Below are 18127 nucleotides of genomic sequence, written 5' to 3'. Positions count from 1 at the left end.
ATGGCCACCACCATGACACTAGCAGCCGCCGTCCTCCTCCTACAAGCCGCACAATGGATTGCCCCTATAGACGAGCTTCTTTCCCAACTGCGTGATCTCCGACCCATTAACCTACTCTTGGCTGCCATTCTTCCGACCGCCATGCTTAGCATCTACGTACTCCTACCTCATACGTCATCCTAGAAATGTGTACCTTGTCGATTACGCTTGCTTCAGAACAAGCTACAAGTATCGAGCCCCAAAGGCCACCTTCCTCGAGCATGCACACATCTCACCATTCTTTGGCGAATCTACCACTAAATTCATAGCACGTGTGATTGAGCGCTCTGGCATGGGTGAAGAGACATTGGTGCCACCTGCAATTTACTATGTCGAGCCAGACTGTTCTCTAGATGAAGGTCGCAGTGAGGCGGAGATGGTCATCTTCTCGACGATCGACGACCTATTGGCCAAGACGTGCATCGGCCTTGATGCGATCGACGTCCTAATCACCAACTGCAGCCTGTTTTACCCAGTGCCATCCATCGCCGACCGGATCGTCAACAGGTACGCGCTGCGAGGTGACATCCGCGTGATCAACCTCTCCGGAATGGGGTGCAGTGCAGGGGTGACCGCGGTGGGGCTCGCAAGGAACATCCTGCAGATCATTCCTTCGGAATCACATGTGCTGGTGGTGTCCACGGAGACCCTTGGTCCGAACTACTACAAGGGGAACGTGCGTTCCATGCACTTGGGAAACATTTTGTTCCGCGTGGGCGGCAGCGCCATGCTGTTATCGACTTGTAAGCTCAAGGCCCGGTTCAAGCTTGCACACGTCGAGCGGACGCTCGTCGGTGCAAATGACGCTGCTTACCGGTGTGTTTACCAAGAGGATGATCCTGAGGGAAACATAGGGCTTGTTAGGCATAATCTTTGACATGAGAGTGGAGCGGCCGGCCGGGTCATACGTGGAGTTAGTTAGATGCATGCATGCTAGCTACCAGGTCGTGTGGCCGGCCGTTGAGGAACTAATGCGCGCATGGATATGGACACCATGCATGTAGCTAGCTTAGTGGTATAGTTAGTACTTGCGTGTGAATGGGTTAGTGGCCGTGAGTTCAGGCCGGTGATGTGTGCGTGCGTGTGTGCTGGGATATGTGTACGCGCAGGTATAAAAACCCCAGACCTGATGTAGCCAAAGGGTGGAGTTGCCGTGATGTAGCCATTGGAAAGGGGGAAAAGATTTGGGCGTTCGTGCGCCGGCCGGAAAAATCCTCGTGTCCAGTGTGTCTCCTTTCTCCTACCTCTGTCCGTGAGTGAGCTGAGAGAAAGAGAGCAGCCAGACTCGGCAACAACAATTGGTATCATGAGCTTGGTTGTCTTGGGCGTGGTTCGCCGTGCCGGAGGCGTGCCGGCAATGGCGGTGTTCGCCGGCGGCTGCGCGATGCTCCGGGCCGTGTGTCGGAGGTGCGCGGCGCGGTGAGGAGGCCGCGGTGGCACGGTGAGGAGGCCGCGGAGGACCTGCGTGGTGGCGACTTCAACGACACACAGCGGCATGGCGGCATGGAGGTGCTGCGCTGCGGTTGAGGCCGCAACGGTGCGGGGCAATAAGCCGTGGCGGCGAACCGGGCGCGACCGGTGCGTGTTATGGGTGCGCACTGGACGCGTCGGGCGCGCCGGGACCGCGGGCGCGCGTATGAGCGTGCGGTTGACGTTGGGAGGAGGCGTATGTCGCCGTTGTGCTCGAGTTCGGCTACATCCTTCCGGCATTTGTCGCTGGCGGCTGCCATGGCGGACGCGGAGGCGGCGCGCGGTGAGCGTCTAGTGCGGTCGGGCTCGTCGGGCGCGTCGGGTGCGCGCGGGACGTGCGGGATGCACTGGTGCGGGGGGCTCGTCGGGCGCGTCGGGTGCGCGCGGGACGTGCGGGATGCACTGGTGCGGTCGGGCTCGTCGGGCGCGTCCAGGACGTGCGGGATGCACTGGTGCGGTCGGGCTCGTCGGGCGCGTCGGGTGCGCGCGGGACATGCAGGGCACAGAGGGACGCTAGGCGTGTGTCGCCGGCGGAGAAGGAGCTCGGCGTATGTCGCCGGGGTCGTGACGGAGCACAGTGCGACCGGCGTCAGTGCGCCAGGTCGGGTCCGTGGCGGTGCGACCGGCGTCGATGCGTCCGGTCGGGTCCGCGGGCTGGGTCACGGCCGTGACGATGACAATGACAGGAGCTGCAACAACTCCGATGACGGCGAGCAGGCGGCACGTCACATTGTCGGACGGAGACGGTCAAGGCGACGGTCGACGACTAGCCATGTCAAGATTAGAGGGAGAATTGTTAGGCATAATCTTTGACATGAGAGTGGAGCGGCCGGCCGGGTCATACGTGGAGTTAGTTAGATGCATGCATGCTAGCTACCACGTCGTGTGGCCGGCCGTTGAGGAACTGGATATGGACGCCGTGCATGTAGCTAGCTTAGTGGTATAGTTAGTACTTGCGTGTGAATGGGTTAGTAGCCGTGAGTTCAGGCCGGTGATGTGTGCGTGCGTGTGTGCTGGGATATGTGTACGCGCAGGTATAAAAACCCCAGACCTGATGTAGCCAAAGGGTGGAGTTGCCGTGATGTAGCAATTGGAAAGAGGGAAAAGATTTAGGCGTTCGTGCGCCCCGTGACGGCGTTCGTACGCCGGCCGGAAAATCCTCGTGTCCAGTGTGTCTCCTTTCTCCTACCTTTGTCCGTGAGTGAGCTGAGAGAAAGAGAGCAGCCAGGCTCGACAACAACAGGGCTCACTCTATCAAAAGACCTCATGGCCATCGCCGGAGACACGCTCAAGGCCAACATGACCGCAATCGGAGCGCTCGTCCTACCAACCTCAGAGTTGATCAAATATTTTCTATTTTCCACGGCAAGAAAGCTGGTCCACCGGTGGAAGATCAGGCCATACATCCCTGACTTCCGAATGGCGTTTGAGCACTTCTGCATCCATGTTGGTGGACCGGCGGTGATCGACTCCGTACAGCTCGGCCTCAGTCTATCAGACGAGCATGTTGAGCCATCGCGTATGACGCTGCATCGGTTTGGGAACCAATCAAGTGCATCCGCGTGGTACCAGTTGGCCTACATCGAAGCTAATGGCCGAATGCGGAAGGGTGACAGGGTGTGGATGATCGGGTTCGGAGCCGGGTACAAGTGCAACACCGCCGTGTGGGTGTGCATCCAACCATCCCCCAATGCCAATGGGCCATGGGCTAGCTGCATCCATCGTTACCCAGTGGATGTCTCCAAAGAAGGTTTAGCTTAGCAAAGCTTTCACCAATGGCCACAGCATGGACAAACTACAACACGTGAAATCACCATTCTTAACGTAAGAATAAAACTAGCTGAGTGGCCCACTTAAGTATTAATCCTTGTAATAATGTGAGTTTGATGTGCCAAACATAAAGGACGTTTTTTTATGGAATTCCTAAACGTAGTTGCCATAAGTATATATTTCCTATAGATCAACTAAATGTTCATAGAAATAACACTACACGACTTGAGTGAAGAAAAATCATTTTGGTGATGCTTGTGGTAGTGCCATATGACTATATGAGCATTTTCTCAGTTATGTGTCGAAGTTTGAAAATTTTGAACTACAGGTAGTTCATCTTCAGCACATCTCCAAGAAGAATAAGCAAGCTACCGATCATGGTATTTCTGTCAAATGTTAATGTTCCGGTTGGGAAAGAAACCTACACTCAACAAAAGGAACCGCTTCTTTAAACAATGCCGTATGTATCCGCTCGCCATCCAGTACAATTACTACTGGTCCAGTCACCTTAGATTACTGAAGAATCTATCATATACAGCAAGTGATTGTTAACTTTCTAGCTTGAAATAGATCGAGGATAATGATAAAATGCATATTCTTGCAAAAACACATCGCGCATTTTGAAAAGTCATCTCAAAGCTTGTGTAACGAACCAGAGAAGAGGGGATCGGGGTAGGTGAGGAGAGCGAGGGAGGAGAGACTTGGGGAGGAAGATGAGATTACTTTCAGAGGAAGGATTGGGGGTGAGATGATAGTCTGTTACATCGCATGCCTCGCCACAGGCGGCTAGCTGCCTATTTAACACTCCCTCACTCTCGCTCACGCACACTTACAGATGGGGCCCGATCCTTGCCACGTCACACTGGACAAGTGGCGGACAAGTGGCCAGGTGTGACATTCTCCCCTCCTTGAGAGCGAGCTCCGTCTTCAGGGCTGGCGTCTTCGTCTTCCCAGATGAGAGCGGCTGGAAAGCGTTGCCGTAAGGTGTCGTAGTCTTCCCACGTAGCGGCTGGAGTAGCACTGTTCCCCCATTGCACCCTGATCTGGACGACTGGAGCATTCCCCTTCTTCATCATGCGTCGCTCCAGGATGGGCGTGGGTGCCGTGGTCGCCACGGACAGATCAGGCACCCGTGGAAGTTCTGCGTACACCGGCGTGTAATCCGGCGTGAACGGCTTCAGCTGCGAGACGTGGAAGACCGGGTGCACGCGGCTGGATTCCGGCAGGTCGAGCTTGTACGCCATGAGCCCGATTCTCTCGATGACATTGTATGGCCCGAAGAACTTGTAGGCGAGTTTGGCGCAGGGCCGGCTGAGGACAGATTGCTGGACGTAGGGCTGCAGTTTCAGGAGTACCTGCTCGCCCACCTGGAACTGGCGCTCGGTGCGGTGGCGATCAGCTTGTTTCTTGCAGCGCTTCTGGGCACGCGCCAGCTGGGCGCGTATGTGCGTTGTGTGCGCCGCCCAGTCCAGGTCGTCGCCGGTGGGAGCGTCGTTCGGCCAGGCCGCCATTGCTCCCAGGTTGGCCTCCTTCCCATACAACGCCTTGAACGGGGTGCAGTTGAGCGACGAGTGGAAGGTCGAATTGTACCAGAACTCCGCCATGGGCAGCCAGCGACGCCACTTGCTCGGGGTGTCGTGCACCGCGCACGGGAGATACATCTCCATGCACTGGTTCACGCGCTCGCTCTGCCCATCTGTCTGCGGGTGGTAGGCGGTGGAGTACAGCAGCTTCGTGCCGGCGCCGACGAGCAGCTCCCGCCAGAGATTGCTGGTGAAAACCTTGTCGCGGTCGGAGACGATCGAGGTGGGCACCCCGTGCAGCTTGACCACGTCCCAGAACGCGCGCGCCACCTGCGCCGCGTGGAAGGGGTGACGAAGCGGGATGAAATAGGCGAACTTGGTGAAGCGGTCCACCATGACCATGATCGTGTCGAAGCCTTCAGACGGCGGCAGCCCCTCCACGAAATCCATGGTGAGGTCTTCCCAGGGCGTGGATGGAATGGGCAGCGGCGCCAAGAGCCCGGCAGGCTTGGTGTGTTCGTGCTTGGCCTGTTGGCAAGTCACACACTGCTGCACGAACTCTTCGGTGTCGCGCTTGAGCCCACGCCACTCAAAGTGCTTGCGCACGCGCTGGTACGTTGCTGTGACGCCGGAGTGGCCGCCGACCGTGCTGTTGTGGAGCGCGGCGATGAGCTTGGTGCGGAGCGCGGTGTTGGCGCCAATCCACAGGCGGCCACCGCGACGGATGACGCCGTGGTGAAGTTCGTAGCAGTCGTCGTCGGGGCTGGTGATGGCGAGCTTTTGTAGTCGATCTTGGGCGTCCGGGTCGGTGGAATAGGAGTTGAGCACCTCCTGAATCCAAGCCGGTTGGCACGCCGAGAGCGCGGCCAGGTCAAGTTGCTTGCCCATGCGAGACAGGGCGTCGGCCACGCCGTTGTCGAGGCCGCGCTTGTACTAAAAGCGGAACTGCAGTCCGACGAGCTTCGCCATGGCCTTGCGCTGCAGCTCGGTCTCCAGGTGTTGCTCCCCCGGGTTGCAGAGCGACTAGTGGTCAGTGAGGATGTCGAAGGGGCCGCGCTGCAAGTAGGGGCGCCACTTGTCGATCGCCATCATCACCGCCAAGAACTCCTTCTCGTATGTCGAGAGCTTCTGGTTGTGCACGCCGAGCGCCTTGCTGAAGAACGCGACCGGGTGGCCTTCATGCACGAGCACGCCCCCGACGCCCGTGTCGCACGCATCGATCTCGATGGAGAACGGCTTGTCGAAGTTGGGCAGAGCGAGCACTAGAGTCGTCGTCATCGCGATCTTGAGCCGTTCGAACGCTGCTTGCGCCTGCTCGCTCCAGGCGAAGCCCTTCTTCGTGAGGAGCTGCGTGAGAGGCTTCGCGATGATGTCGTAGTGCGGCACGAACTTCCGGTAGTAGCCGGTGAGCCCCAAGAACCCGCGCAGCTCGGTGGCGTTCGTCGGCGTTGGCCACTGTTCCATGGCCTGCGTCTTGTCCTTGTCGGTGGCCACGCCCTCCTTGGAGATGACGTGCCCAAGGTAGTCGATGTGGTCGCAGGCAAAACTGCACTTGCTCTCCTTGACGAATAGTTGGTGCGCCCGCAGGAGCTCGAAGACGAGCCGGAGGTGCTCGATGTGTTCTTCCATCGTTTCACTGAAGACAAGGATGTCGTCAAGGAAAATGATCACGAATTTGCGCACATACTTACTGAATATGGCGTTCATGAGGCATTGGAAGGTCGCCAGAGCGTTCGTCAGGCCGAACGGCATGACCCTGAATTGGAAATGCCCGTGGTGCGTCTTGAACGCGGTCTTGGCCTCGTCCTCTTCGCGCATACGAATCTGATGGTACCCCGCGCGGAGATCCAGCTTTGAGAAGACTGCTGCGCCCGCGAGTTCATCGAGGAGCTCATCGACGATCGGGAACGAGAACTTGTTTTTGATCGTGGCATCATTCAGGCGACGGTAGTCGACGCAGAACCTCCACGTCCCGTCCTTCTTCTTGACCAGGAGGACCGGCGCGGCGTACGGACTGACGCTGTGCGTGATGATGCCGGCGTCGAGCATTTCCTTGACCTGCCGCTCGATTTCGTCCTTCTGAAGCGGCGAGTAGCGGTACGGGCGAGTGTTCGCGGGGACTGCGCCTTCCACCAGGGTGACGGCGTGGTCGTACTGGCGATGTGGCGGCAGGCCCTGGGGAGCGGCGAAGACGTCGGCGAATTCCTCCAAGAGATCGACGAGGGGCGTCTGGCTAGCGCACTTGCACCGTGGGGGCGGTGCGCGCCCGCACGTGTCCACCATGGCCATGGCCCAGACGTCGTTGCCCGCGATCATCTTGCGCAGCTCGTCGAGTTTGATCGCCTTGAGGGTGGTGGACGCTTTGGTGGGCGCGCCCCGGAGCGTCACCTCTTCGCCGTCGTGGGTGAACTTGACCCACTTGTCTTGCCAGTGGCATGTCATGGGGCTGTGCTGGGCAAGCCAGTCCATGCCCAGGATGCCATCGTACGCGCCAATGTCCAGATCGCGCATCGGTGTGGCGAACGTGTGCCCCTGCATCCACCATTTGAGCTCGGGCACGATACGGTTGCAGGTGAGACGGTCACCGTTGGCAACTCGTACGTCCACCCGCGGCATCTCTTCAGTTTGCAATCCGAGGCGGTCGACGAAGGACTTGTTGACGAAGCCGTGCGAGCTACCCGAATCGAGTAGCAGCAACATGACTTGGTTGCCCACCAGTGCGCGCAGGCGGATCGTGGTCGCCGAGTCCGTGTCGTCCAGTGCGTGCGACGAGAGGAGGCAGCATTCGGGCGCGTCACCAGGAGGAGCGGCCGGCTGTGCTGCAGGCCCTGGGTCGTCGAGCAATTGCAGCGCATGGATGGTGTCGTCGGAGAGCACCTCCCCATGATCGCCGACGTTGATGGCGAGCAGCTGGGCCGGTTGCGCGCACCGGTGCTCCCGTGAGAAGCGGTCGCCGCACTTGAAGCATAAGTTGTTGGCGCGGCGGTAGTCGCGCAGCTGCCGTTCGCGCGCGTAGTCGTCTGTTGGAGCGCGGCTGGGCGCGGCCACGCGCGGCTGTGGTGGAGTCGGCGCTGGTGGAGGCCGGCCCGCGGGCGTGATGCGTGGGCGTGCACGCGTAGTGCCCAGCTCTTCCTCCTAAATGCGCACCAGCACGGACGCCCTGGTGATGCTCGAGGGCGCTTGGAGCCGAACCGGCGCGCGTAGTTCGTCCTTCAAGCCCAGAATGAACTGGGTGACGAAGAACTTTGTGTTGATGGACGGGTCGAGCGCGAGCAGGTGATACATTTGCTCGTCAAACGCCGCGCGGTACTCGGCGACAGAGGTGGTTTGACGAAGTTGCAGCAGCTTGTGCATGACCACCTCGAACTCGTCGGCGCCGAACTCCGTGAGCACGGCGGCGGTGAACGACTCCCAGGTGATGCCGCGATGTGTTTGACGAAATGCATGTAGCCAATGCGCGGCCTGGCCTTCGATATACAGAGCTGGGGTGGCCACCCAGTTGTGTGGCGCGACCTTGTAGAGCTCGAAGTACGCCAGGCAGCGATCCAACCACAGGTACGGTGCGGAGCCGTCGAACCGAGGGAAATCGTGCTTCGGTGGCTTGTGGTAGTCGTTGCTGTTGTAGCCCGTTGTCGGAGAGGGAATGGCCCCTGGAGCGACGAATCCGCCATGAGGAGCCACCGGAATCAACGGTGGGCAATGGTCGGCGAGGCACGCGTGGGCGGACGCAGGGCGGCCTGGATCGGTGGCCAAGCACGGTGAGTGCGGAGGCGGCGGGGGCGGTGGTGGGGATTGTTGTGGGGCGGCGGGCTGGTGAAGCACAGTTGTGATCGAGCCCGATGGCGATGCAGAGCCCTCCACCGTCTTGCGAGTTGCGTCGACGTCGACCTGGGTCAGATCGATCTGCCGGGCGAGGCCGGGCACATCCTGCGAGATCTGTGCGTTGAAGGCGGCCTGGACCTCGATCTGCTTGTCGTGGGCCGCTTTCTGCTCATCCATCTTGGCGAGGAGGGACTCGAGCATCTTGGTGATGTTGCTGTTGCTCTCGTCCATGGCGGCCAGCACCTGACGCGTCGCCGCAGAAGCTTTGGAGGGCGCCGTTGTCGTGCTTGGAAGAGATCGAACCCCGCGACGGATTTTGGGTGTGCTTGCCGGAGCAGCACACACCGGCGCGGTGGATGTTACCGATTTGCAACCAGCTCGACGGGGAGAAAAATTTTGAGGCGAATTTGGCTCTGATTACCAACTGTAACGAACCAGAGAAGAGGGGATCGGGGTAGGTGAGGAGAGTGAGGGAGGAGAGACTTGGGGAGGAAGATGAGATTACTTTCAGAGGAAGGATTTGGGGTGAGATGACAGTCCGTTACCTCGCATGCCTCGCCACAGGCGGCTGGCTGCCTATTTAACACTCCCTCGCTCTCGCTCACGCACATTTACAGATGGGGCCCGATCCTTGCCACGTCACACTGGACAAGTGGCGGACAAGTGGCCAGGTGTGACAGCTTGTTTCATCCCAGCACATACCTTGAGCAGAGCGTGGAAGACAGACGCATTTGGGTTCATAAATGCCACCTTGTATGGGGCAGCAATCTACTTGGGCTGTTACAAAGGTGATTTGTTTTACTCTTGGGAATATGAAAATTGTGTTTTTCAGATTATTGCAATCGAATTGTAGTTAACTCATTATGTACAGAAGTTGAGAAATTACAGTACACACTTGCCTGGAAGGGGTCGCCTGGAAATAATGCAGATCGATGAGAAATCTCATCTTCCCTCTGGTTGATCAATTGAAGCTTCGCGTTTCGCTTGCAGACCTATTATAGTCACTCATTCTTGAACTCTGGAAATTGGTTTTGCAATGGAGATATGAAGGAGAGGTCGTCTTCACTCAGGCTGGTGGCTGCCCTCGGACATTTGGTCGAACAGGTGGTGGGCGATGAAAGGAGGTCGACCCTCACCCGACACCAGAGCCAGACCCGCCGCTGGTGTGGAGCCTGTACGTGCCGATGTCGCAGCCCGTCGCCGGACGTGAGCAGAGGATGCACAGTTGCTTGTGGAGAGCAACCACACCAAGAGAAGAAGACGATCCAAAGGTTCGTGGCCAAGGGTGACTGTGGCGCGCTGGCTGAGCCCCTGTGTCCTGGTCGGGTTCCTGACCGTGGCGCGCTGGCTGTCCCAGGGCGAGGATGGGCGGCCAACAGGGCGTCGCGTCGCGGGAGGGCCAGGCGGCACGACGGCGCCGGATGGAGCTCACGGCTGGGCACGGGGCGCAGAAGCAGAGCACGAGTGGATGTCTGCGGTGCCGGGCAACCGCAGCGTCCTGCCTAGTGCACACAAGCTGCTCGACAGAATATCAGAGAGAGAGAGAGGTGTGTCTGCGCACGCTGGCAGGTGGGCCCTACGCCCAGTGTAACGGGCCAGTCAAACGGTGTCAAGTTTATGCCATGTCAGCACTTACAGCGGGCCCCATCCATTAGAAACGGTATCAATGTGCGTTTAGTGGGTGACCAATTAGCGTTTTTCGAAAACTGTCAGCACAATGATGGCGGTTTTTTAAATTAGGGTCCCAAATTGTAATGTTTTTATTTATTTACTCCTGGTATGCTGACACTATTCTTTTGTAGCTAGCACAACCATGCCAGCGGGCCAGTCCAACAGGCCCACGACCTATATCCACCACCACGGCGGTTCCATCGATGGGTACGACACTCACCTTGACACTCGGCCTAGCAGCGACGGTGGCTGCTCAGCCACACGGAAGGAGAGTGCATCCAGGCGCCAACTTTGCCAAGGTAGTGGGGGCAAGACAAGTTGTGTAATAAAAAACCCAAATTATTTTTCTACCAAGTTCCTATGAAGTCACCCCGTCACAAAATTTGCAAGCACCTACAAGACTCGAGCATCTTTGATGCCTAAAAAATTCAGATTTTTTAATTATTTTTTGCAAATTTTTGAAATATTCATAAGTAGGAGCAGATGCAACTGGGCACGAATAATGCTGCCCTCCACACTTATCACAATCAATAGTACTTTATGCAGATAAGCAAAATCTATCTTTGATGATGTAACCCCTATGTAAACCACTTAAATTTTGTGAATATTTTTCACTGCGGGACTTGTGCAGCCATGAGAATATATTCAGGTAGAATGCCCCCTCCCGTTGATTGCTCAAAACAAAAGATAAGCAAAATCTCTTGATGATACTCCCTCCGTCCCAAAATTCTTGTCTTAAATTAGTCTAGATACGGACGGAGGGAGTAGCAAATAAAGGGAGCATTTGGGTCCTCGGCAAGATTAGTTATAGCCTTATCGAACGAGGCTAGAGGCTTGGTCCTCCGCAGTTCAGCTTGTTTGCCAGATGACTTGTAACCCCTCGGCTATTATGTCGCGCATCGCCAATGAATTTTCTATGTGCTTGGCCACTGATAACGCGAAGATTGTTGAGCTGATGGCAAGGTTGGCTCTGAACATTGCCGATGCTCAGTTCCTTTGGGTTGAGAGTTAATCCGCGTCGCTGCAAATTGGCTGCTCCTGATTGATTCCTCCACCGCAAGGAAAAACTAACAACTAGCTAAGTGGCAAAAAAAGAGTGCAGGCTAAAAAAAAAAGATAGCTAGTCGCCCACCGTGGGGCTCGAACCCACGACCACAAGGTTAAGAGCCTTGCGCTCTACCAACTGAGCTAGACGGGCGCTTTTGTTTTTTGAGTAAGTTCAACTTCTTTTGTATCTACTATGTTTTGGTGACTCCGCTGCGAACACCTCCGACTCCGAGGCATCGACCCACCATCTCGAATCATACAACACCCTTCTCCATGTCCATGTCAACTTACAGTTTCTTTTTTCGTTCTTTCATTCACGATGCTTGTCTTTTTATTTTCATTTTTCCTTTTTGCGATCACATCGTGCTCGTGTCCGACCAACGCTAGGAAAAATAAGAAAAATCCAAAATACTGTGCAAGAACTGAGCTCAAAACAAACCACATCACCCCGAATCATCATCTTTACCTAACAAGCCAAACAAACGAGTGAGAAGACATTCCCCAGAGTCACCAAGAATTAGGCTAACCAGTAACCGCAATAGTCTCTGGCAGTGCTCATCTCAAACTCAAAGCCCTACAAAATTTTACAGAAATTATACACAAGCTCGATCCAAGAAGGAAGGAAGCCATGGCTGTATGTACAAAAGGGGCCAGACATGGTCAAATGCTATAGGGGACTGCAGAGCTACAAGACCGTGTTGCGCAGAGTTTGCTACAAAAGCCTAGACGCTATCTCCTGAAGCAGAGCACTCTTCTGCGAGGCTGAGATGGTACCGCTGTTCTCGGCGTTCTCCAGGATGTCGGCCATTATGGACGCGGCGTGGCTTATAGGCTCTTCGGAGACTCTCTTCAGCATGAAGGCCTTCATAAGAGAAACATATGTGTAAGCCAGGTAGGAAGAAAGCATGGTTAAACTTATGCAAACGAGGAAGAGACCAAACCTGGGCATGATGAGAAACTTCTATGGTGCATGGCTCCTGAGACCATGGCTCTCCATCGACTTGGATGGGCATCGGAGTAGTGATCTCAATCTTTATATGATGCCCTTGAGCCAACCTTTGCGCGCGAGAAAGCCCTACCTAGAGCAAGATTATCATATCAATACACCGTCCACACTGCATATATATATTACAAAAAATAAAACTGGAGTCTATAAGAACCTGCAGCCTTCCAAGATGCAGCATTCCTGTGAAGCTAACTACTTCCAGCGTCTTGTCATGCATGGATTGAGGTTGGAAAGTGTCAGAGACACTATCCTCATTCTTCCACAGGTCAACCCCTCCCATGTAGCTCCGGATGTTGGCCACAAGGATACCTTCGGCATCCTGCAACAGGAGAAATGTGACAAGGAACAGGATGTAGGCTAAATCTTTTTCTTCCAATTTTGGGACAGCTAACCACACTTGCCACGTAGTGGGCATTGTCTAAACGGGATATGCTTCTACATTACTCCATCCAAAAGGGATACCAGATATGCCAAATTACTCCCTCTGTATCGAAATATAAGATGTTCTCTTGACACTATCAGTGTCAAAAAGCGTCTTATATTTTCACACGGAGGGAGTAATTTTTAGAACATGAACAATCAAATAGCAGCAACCATCTTAACAGATCACATTCATCACTGTTGCATAAACTTGGTCTCTTCGTTTATTATGTCTTGCAGATATGCCAATGCAAGGTTATGTGCTCACTAAGACACATACTCCCTCCGTTCCTAAATATAAGTCTTTCTAGAGATTCCAACAAGTGACAACATACCGATCAAAATGAGTGAATCTACACTCTAAAATATGTCTACGTACATCCGTATGTTGTAGTCCATTTGAAATGTCTAAAAAGACTTATATTTCGGAACGGAGGGAGTACAAGAGAAAAGGTAAGAAAATGTGATCCACTTTTACCTGAGGAATTTCAATGTTGGATCCATCTATCTCAAGCTTGACTTCCCAAGGAAAATAATAGAACATGTTATCCATGATATTCTTTGCGCCTTCTTTTGCATAAAGCACTTTATTCATGAACTGCAGAGAAACTAAATCATATTGCTGTGACAAAAACAGATATGCAGCTGTATATACAGAACGATGCAGAATAGGGAGATAGCAAGTTGCAAGCATGGAATCTGCAAATATAATTACTATTTATGGATCAATCATAGCAAGAAACCTTAAGAGTGAGCAATTGAGCAAAAGAAAAGGAGAACAAACTATCCAGAATGTGCAAATTTCCACAAAGTACCCAAGAAATTAAAAAAGGAAAATTCTAAATTACATGACTCATCCATCAACTATTTTCATTCAACAAATCTGCTAGGTTGAACACTTGTCCTAACACTTGACCAGATTCCGCATGCCCAATGCCAATACATCGCCTAAAGATCCCCAAACGAGTAGCAAAGCCACATTGGCTCAACAAAATCATCAGTGCCATTTCAAAACTAATTATTTATTTTCAGGCTAGAACATTACACTAACAGTTTGTATGCTATCATTAGCAGCTGGACACACTAAATTTTTACAAATCGAAAACGTTTTGATACATAGACAAGAGAAAAATAGACAAATATCTCATCTTGTGATTTAAAGAGAAGCATAAAAACCATTAGGATCAAAGAAATTCAACACTCTAAAACATGTACGTTCGCCATGGATGATCGATGTAGTTTTCTATACCATAAGTACCCTTACAACGGGAAACTGAAAAAATTACATGTTGTTCCTTCCATTGCACACAACTAGCCATTCGATTACTTTTGGAAGGGGAAAATGAAAATATATCATGGTGTAATGTTTCCACATGTCTGATTCTGCGCAACTGTGCAACCAAGCAAGAACACCAACAAGTTTACTTGCAACTAAAGGAAAAATGCCTTCCGTTGTGCACATAAGCGGGCGGGGAGCAAGCAAGGGTTACCTGGCTATAAAACCGTTCAGGGTTTTCCTCCCTCAGGTTGTGGATATCTAGAGCAACCTTTGCATCACAACCAACCCCTGAAAAAGTATCACTATTAAGTACTAAGGTATCTATAATGCAAGAACTATACAGGGATGCATTTTGAGAAGAAGATGGATAAACATACCAAAGTAATTGTTCATAAATTTTGGTGAACACATGAGCTTCCCTTGATTGTCCTTTATAGTGATCTTCCATCTGTCCAGAACAGTAACTGCCGCATGCTCGACATCTTTCAAAACTGAGAATAAACCTCCCCGCTTTTCAACAACACCAAGACCACCACCCCAAGACAAAACCCTCGCAAGATCGTTGCCAGTACCAGCTGGAAGGATGGCTACGGGAGGTGGCGCTTCAAACTTTTGTTTCTCAATGGCATCCAAAACCCAACCAGCCGTGCCATCACCACCACAAACAAGAATTTTGAAGTGAGGTACCTTCCGAAACAAAGATAAACCAACTTCTGGTCCTTGATGCTTGCCCAACTCAAATACCTACGGAAGAGTTAGCACTTAGCAACCCAAATGTGAACTCTAGTTTTATTACTCCCGCAATCCATATTAATTGTCGCTTGTACTAAATCAGCGACATTTAATATGGATCGGAGGGGGTATAAATAAATGGGCCAAATCCAAAGATTCAAATGATTAAGAATTGCCAGATGGAGCATTAATTGAATTCTACACAAGGAATTTGCAATCATGCACTAGAAATCATAACAGTATAACAAGTGACACATAGCATTAAGTTTTGAACAAAATAAGCTGGGACAGGATTATTCATGCTATGGCACAGAGCTTACGCCCTTCAGAGATACTATACACGAGTTATGTGAATGAAAGTTTATATACAGTATGCTAGAAATAAATCAAATAAGCAGCATTGATCTGAGCAAATGAAGAAAGAAGAGAACATTATTTAAAGCTGGTAAAAGTTTAAAGGCAACAACTAATTGCTACACCAACCTGTAAAGGATTAAGAAGGATCTGCAGGCGCTGTCTCAGTGAATCGCCACTCTGGGCACCACTTCTCTTGTTAATGAAAACTAGCAATGGCCTAGAATCAGAAGGCACGTCCACAATTTCATATTTTTGATTATTCTGGGCATGGGACATCTCATGTTGGCCATTTGGCCTGCTAGCAGCGTTATCCGCTATGAACTGTTTATCTTTTTCCGATTCAGTGCTTTGATGCACTTCATGAAGTTTACCATTGACATGATCATCTCTCTTAGCAGTGGTGTTTGATCCTTCTGAGTCTCCGTCAGTATCAGATTGTGGCTCGGCAGTCCCAGGGCTCTCTGGCTGAGAAGAACCAATGTCCTTTTTGTACCTTTTGCTACGAATTCTAATCGTCTCCCGCACAGTGGAAGCCAATTCATTAGCCCCACTTGTGATAGAACTGAAAAGTCCTGTTGCACCTGTCCTATGAAGCTCCTTGACACACAGAGGTGATAGTATCAACCGTTTCAATGGGCCTAAGTCACAGACATCACCAGTTTCCTTGGCCAAGTTGTTGTGGCAATCAACATGCACTATCCGTTGACACCACATACAGTACCAAATTGGAGACCCTGCAAGAAAAGCTCCACTGCAAGATTCATCACAGTAGCAACAGAATGAGTCTTCTTCAGAGCGATCTGCTGTGTCAATCCACTGGACAGCCCACTGGTGAATGACATGGTCAAGACCAACCATAGAAACGCATTTGCAATCTTTGTGTGCATTCCCTGAGCAACTCGGATGTGCAGTGGCACCACAAATATCACACTCATGGATAGTCCCCCCCAAATACTGTGGCGGTGAAACAGACTTCAAGCATACACAACATTTCAGACCTTTACTGCGAGAGCCAAGTTCTTTCCTCCAAATGTGGGAAGCGGCAGGGACCTTGTCTTTCAGTTTCTTGTACTTCTTTGCCCTAGCTCTGATAGCTTTCATCAAGCTCAAGCTGATGTTTTTGTTCAACTGATTGATGGTATAATAAATTGTCACGCCACCTACCAATGCAAAGATGACAGTAGCAGCTATGACAGACCAATACTCTGACAGGTAGGCCGAAATGTCACTCCAGCTAGGAAGCGCCATCCTGTACATTCTGCAATGTGGTAGCATGGCAGTTAATTGGGTAAATACATTTTCGATGGAAACTGATGGCTGTATGGTGCTATCGACAAGTTTTTCGGCTGACCTCTAGCGATGAGCAAAGATAAACTAGTCCATCCATGAAAAAAAAGATAACTAGTGCATACCTATGCAAAAGTTGGTATCTACTCCCTCTGTCTCATAAATATAAGACTTGACACGGTGTGTAGTCAAAAAACGTCTTATATTATGGGACAGAGGGAGTAGCAAATAAATATACCACACAATTATCATGTGTGGGCCATGACTACACTTGTTATTGTTACTGCGAGTGTCATTCCTCTATACTGCAAGAGATACAATGAGAGTATGGACCACGATATTTGGTACCGCCTCGTGTTCCTAGCCCAGTGGAAATGCCACAAACTATTGCCTATGTTTTGAAATAAAACCCATGGTGGTTTGGTACTTGACAATGCGTTCTATTTCCGCTGATTGTTGTGCTTTCTGAGAAGCTGGAAGAATCTGTTCCAGGAACCCTTGATCAAAACGACACACAGCACACAGGTAGGTCCAGGATCCTGCGCACTGCTAATAACTCGCCCAATCCACCACGCACGAAACAGCGCCCCATACCACACCCTAGAAGTTCATCCTCCCTCCCTGACGGCCCTAGAAACAAGGCACAAAACAACCAACCAAACCCTGACGGACCTAGAAACAAGTGACGCCACCTCAGGTTGGCAGGCCTCACCGGAACCCTAAGCCCCCGACCGTCCCGTCGCCATGAACCCCCGGAAATGTTCCTGCTCGTGCTAATTGGGGGGAAACCGTACAGGGAGGGAAAGATACCTCGCGGGGCCGCGGACGCGCGGCTCGTCGGGGCGGAGCGTGAGACCGGGATCGCGGCTTCTTCCTCTTCTTCTTCCCCAGCCCCTCCTCCTCGCTCACATTGCGTCGGCGCGCCCCCGCGATTCCGATTCCGACATCTCCTCCGCCTGCTGCTCCTCCCGCTCCTCCTCCTTCCTTTCCCCTCCGGTTTGATGCTGCGGAAAGGGGCCAAAAGCCGCGGAGCCTGTCATAATACGGGTCGGAAAAGGTTAACAGGGATATTTAATGCGTATTAGTGAGTTGATCACGACACTTTCTGGCGTTCGGGTGCCTTGGGCCACGTCCGCCCGCGCGATCTGCGCCGTTGGCGGGGCGACGGACGGGGGAGATCGGGTGATCCCGGGGCGAGCTTTCCCTCGGGAGTGTGATTCATTGGCTGATTAGTTTTAGCGGTGTGGTATGGGCGGTCTGTTGGGCCCCACCTGCATTGGGACGGTGCGCCCTGGCCGAGAAGCTTCGTGAGTAAGCGAAGGCTTTCGCTGCTTTGGTGCGTGCTACGCGCACCCGGGCAGCTTGTCGGTAGTGGCAGTGTTGGGGTCACTGACCAGCGGGCCCACAGTTTGTACTTTCTAGTCCAGAGAAAAACAGTTTAAAAACAGAGGAACGCTAGGGTGTTCGAATCGGGCCAGATCAAGAACGAGTGAGATACGGTGGACATGATCTTCGATGACTTGAGGACTTGGGCCACGGCAGGAGCGTTTGGAGGACAACGTGTATCCGAGTAGTAGAGTAGCGTGAGGAGTGGAGTGGAGGCTTGGTTAGGGTCGGATGTGACTCTTAACCAACGCTATTGTAACCTCTTGTACATATTTTCTCTCTTCTATAAAGCTAAGGTACGCTTTTGGCGTACCCTCG

The 18127-nt window shown here is 52.6% G+C and overlaps 1 protein-coding gene, 1 non-coding gene and 1 pseudogene across 3 annotated transcripts; 1 reads left to right on the top strand and 2 right to left on the bottom strand.

Moving 5' to 3' along the window:
- On the top strand, nucleotides 1-3353 carry LOC123124428 (3-ketoacyl-CoA synthase 6-like; annotated as a pseudogene).
- An 8067-nt stretch (nucleotides 3354-11420) lies between these two features.
- TRNAK-CUU (transfer RNA lysine (anticodon CUU)) lies at nucleotides 11421-11493 on the bottom strand. The gene has a single exon. It is a non-coding gene; the product is annotated as a tRNA-Lys (tRNA).
- Nucleotides 11494-11785: 292 nt separating this feature from the next.
- Nucleotides 11786-17500, bottom strand: LOC123119661 (diacylglycerol kinase 1). Of its 2 annotated transcripts, none has more exons than XM_044539542.1 (8): nucleotides 17234-17500; nucleotides 15263-16394; nucleotides 14425-14791; nucleotides 14259-14335; nucleotides 13247-13390; nucleotides 12503-12667; nucleotides 12284-12421; nucleotides 11786-12204 (listed from the first exon to the last, which is right to left on the bottom strand). In XM_044539542.1, exons 2-8 carry the CDS (start codon nucleotides 16391-16393, stop codon nucleotides 12055-12057), a joined length of 2172 nt encoding a protein of 723 aa, XP_044395477.1. In that variant the 5' UTR covers nucleotide 16394; nucleotides 17234-17500; the 3' UTR covers nucleotides 11786-12054. The 2 variants fall into 2 exon arrangements, with proteins under 2 accessions (XP_044395477.1, XP_044395478.1); XM_044539543.1 differs by having other exon boundaries at nucleotides 13247-13366.
- Nucleotides 17501-18127: the final 627 nt, after the last annotated feature.

This window comes from Triticum aestivum, chromosome 5D (genome assembly GCF_018294505.1).
Source record: "Triticum aestivum cultivar Chinese Spring chromosome 5D, IWGSC CS RefSeq v2.1, whole genome shotgun sequence".
Classification (NCBI taxonomy): Eukaryota; Viridiplantae; Streptophyta; class Magnoliopsida; order Poales; family Poaceae; genus Triticum; species Triticum aestivum.
Note: the sequence above shows the minus strand (reverse complement) of the source record. Positions and strands in the feature narration are given on the sequence as shown.

Excerpts from the sequence above, each read along its gene's own strand:
- LOC123119661 (XM_044539542.1), bottom strand. The coding sequence starts at position 16,393 with ATGTACAGGATGGCGCTTCCTAGCTGGAGTGACATTTCGGCCTACCTG. Across the intron at positions 14,792-15,262 it reads TCCTTCTTAATCCTTTACAG|GTATTTGAGTTGGGCAAGCA; the intron begins GTTGGTGTAGCA and ends ACTCTTCCGTAG. Across the intron at positions 12,668-13,246 it reads CCAACATTGAAATTCCTCAG|GATGCCGAAGGTATCCTTGT; the intron begins GTAAAAGTGGAT and ends CTCCTGTTGCAG.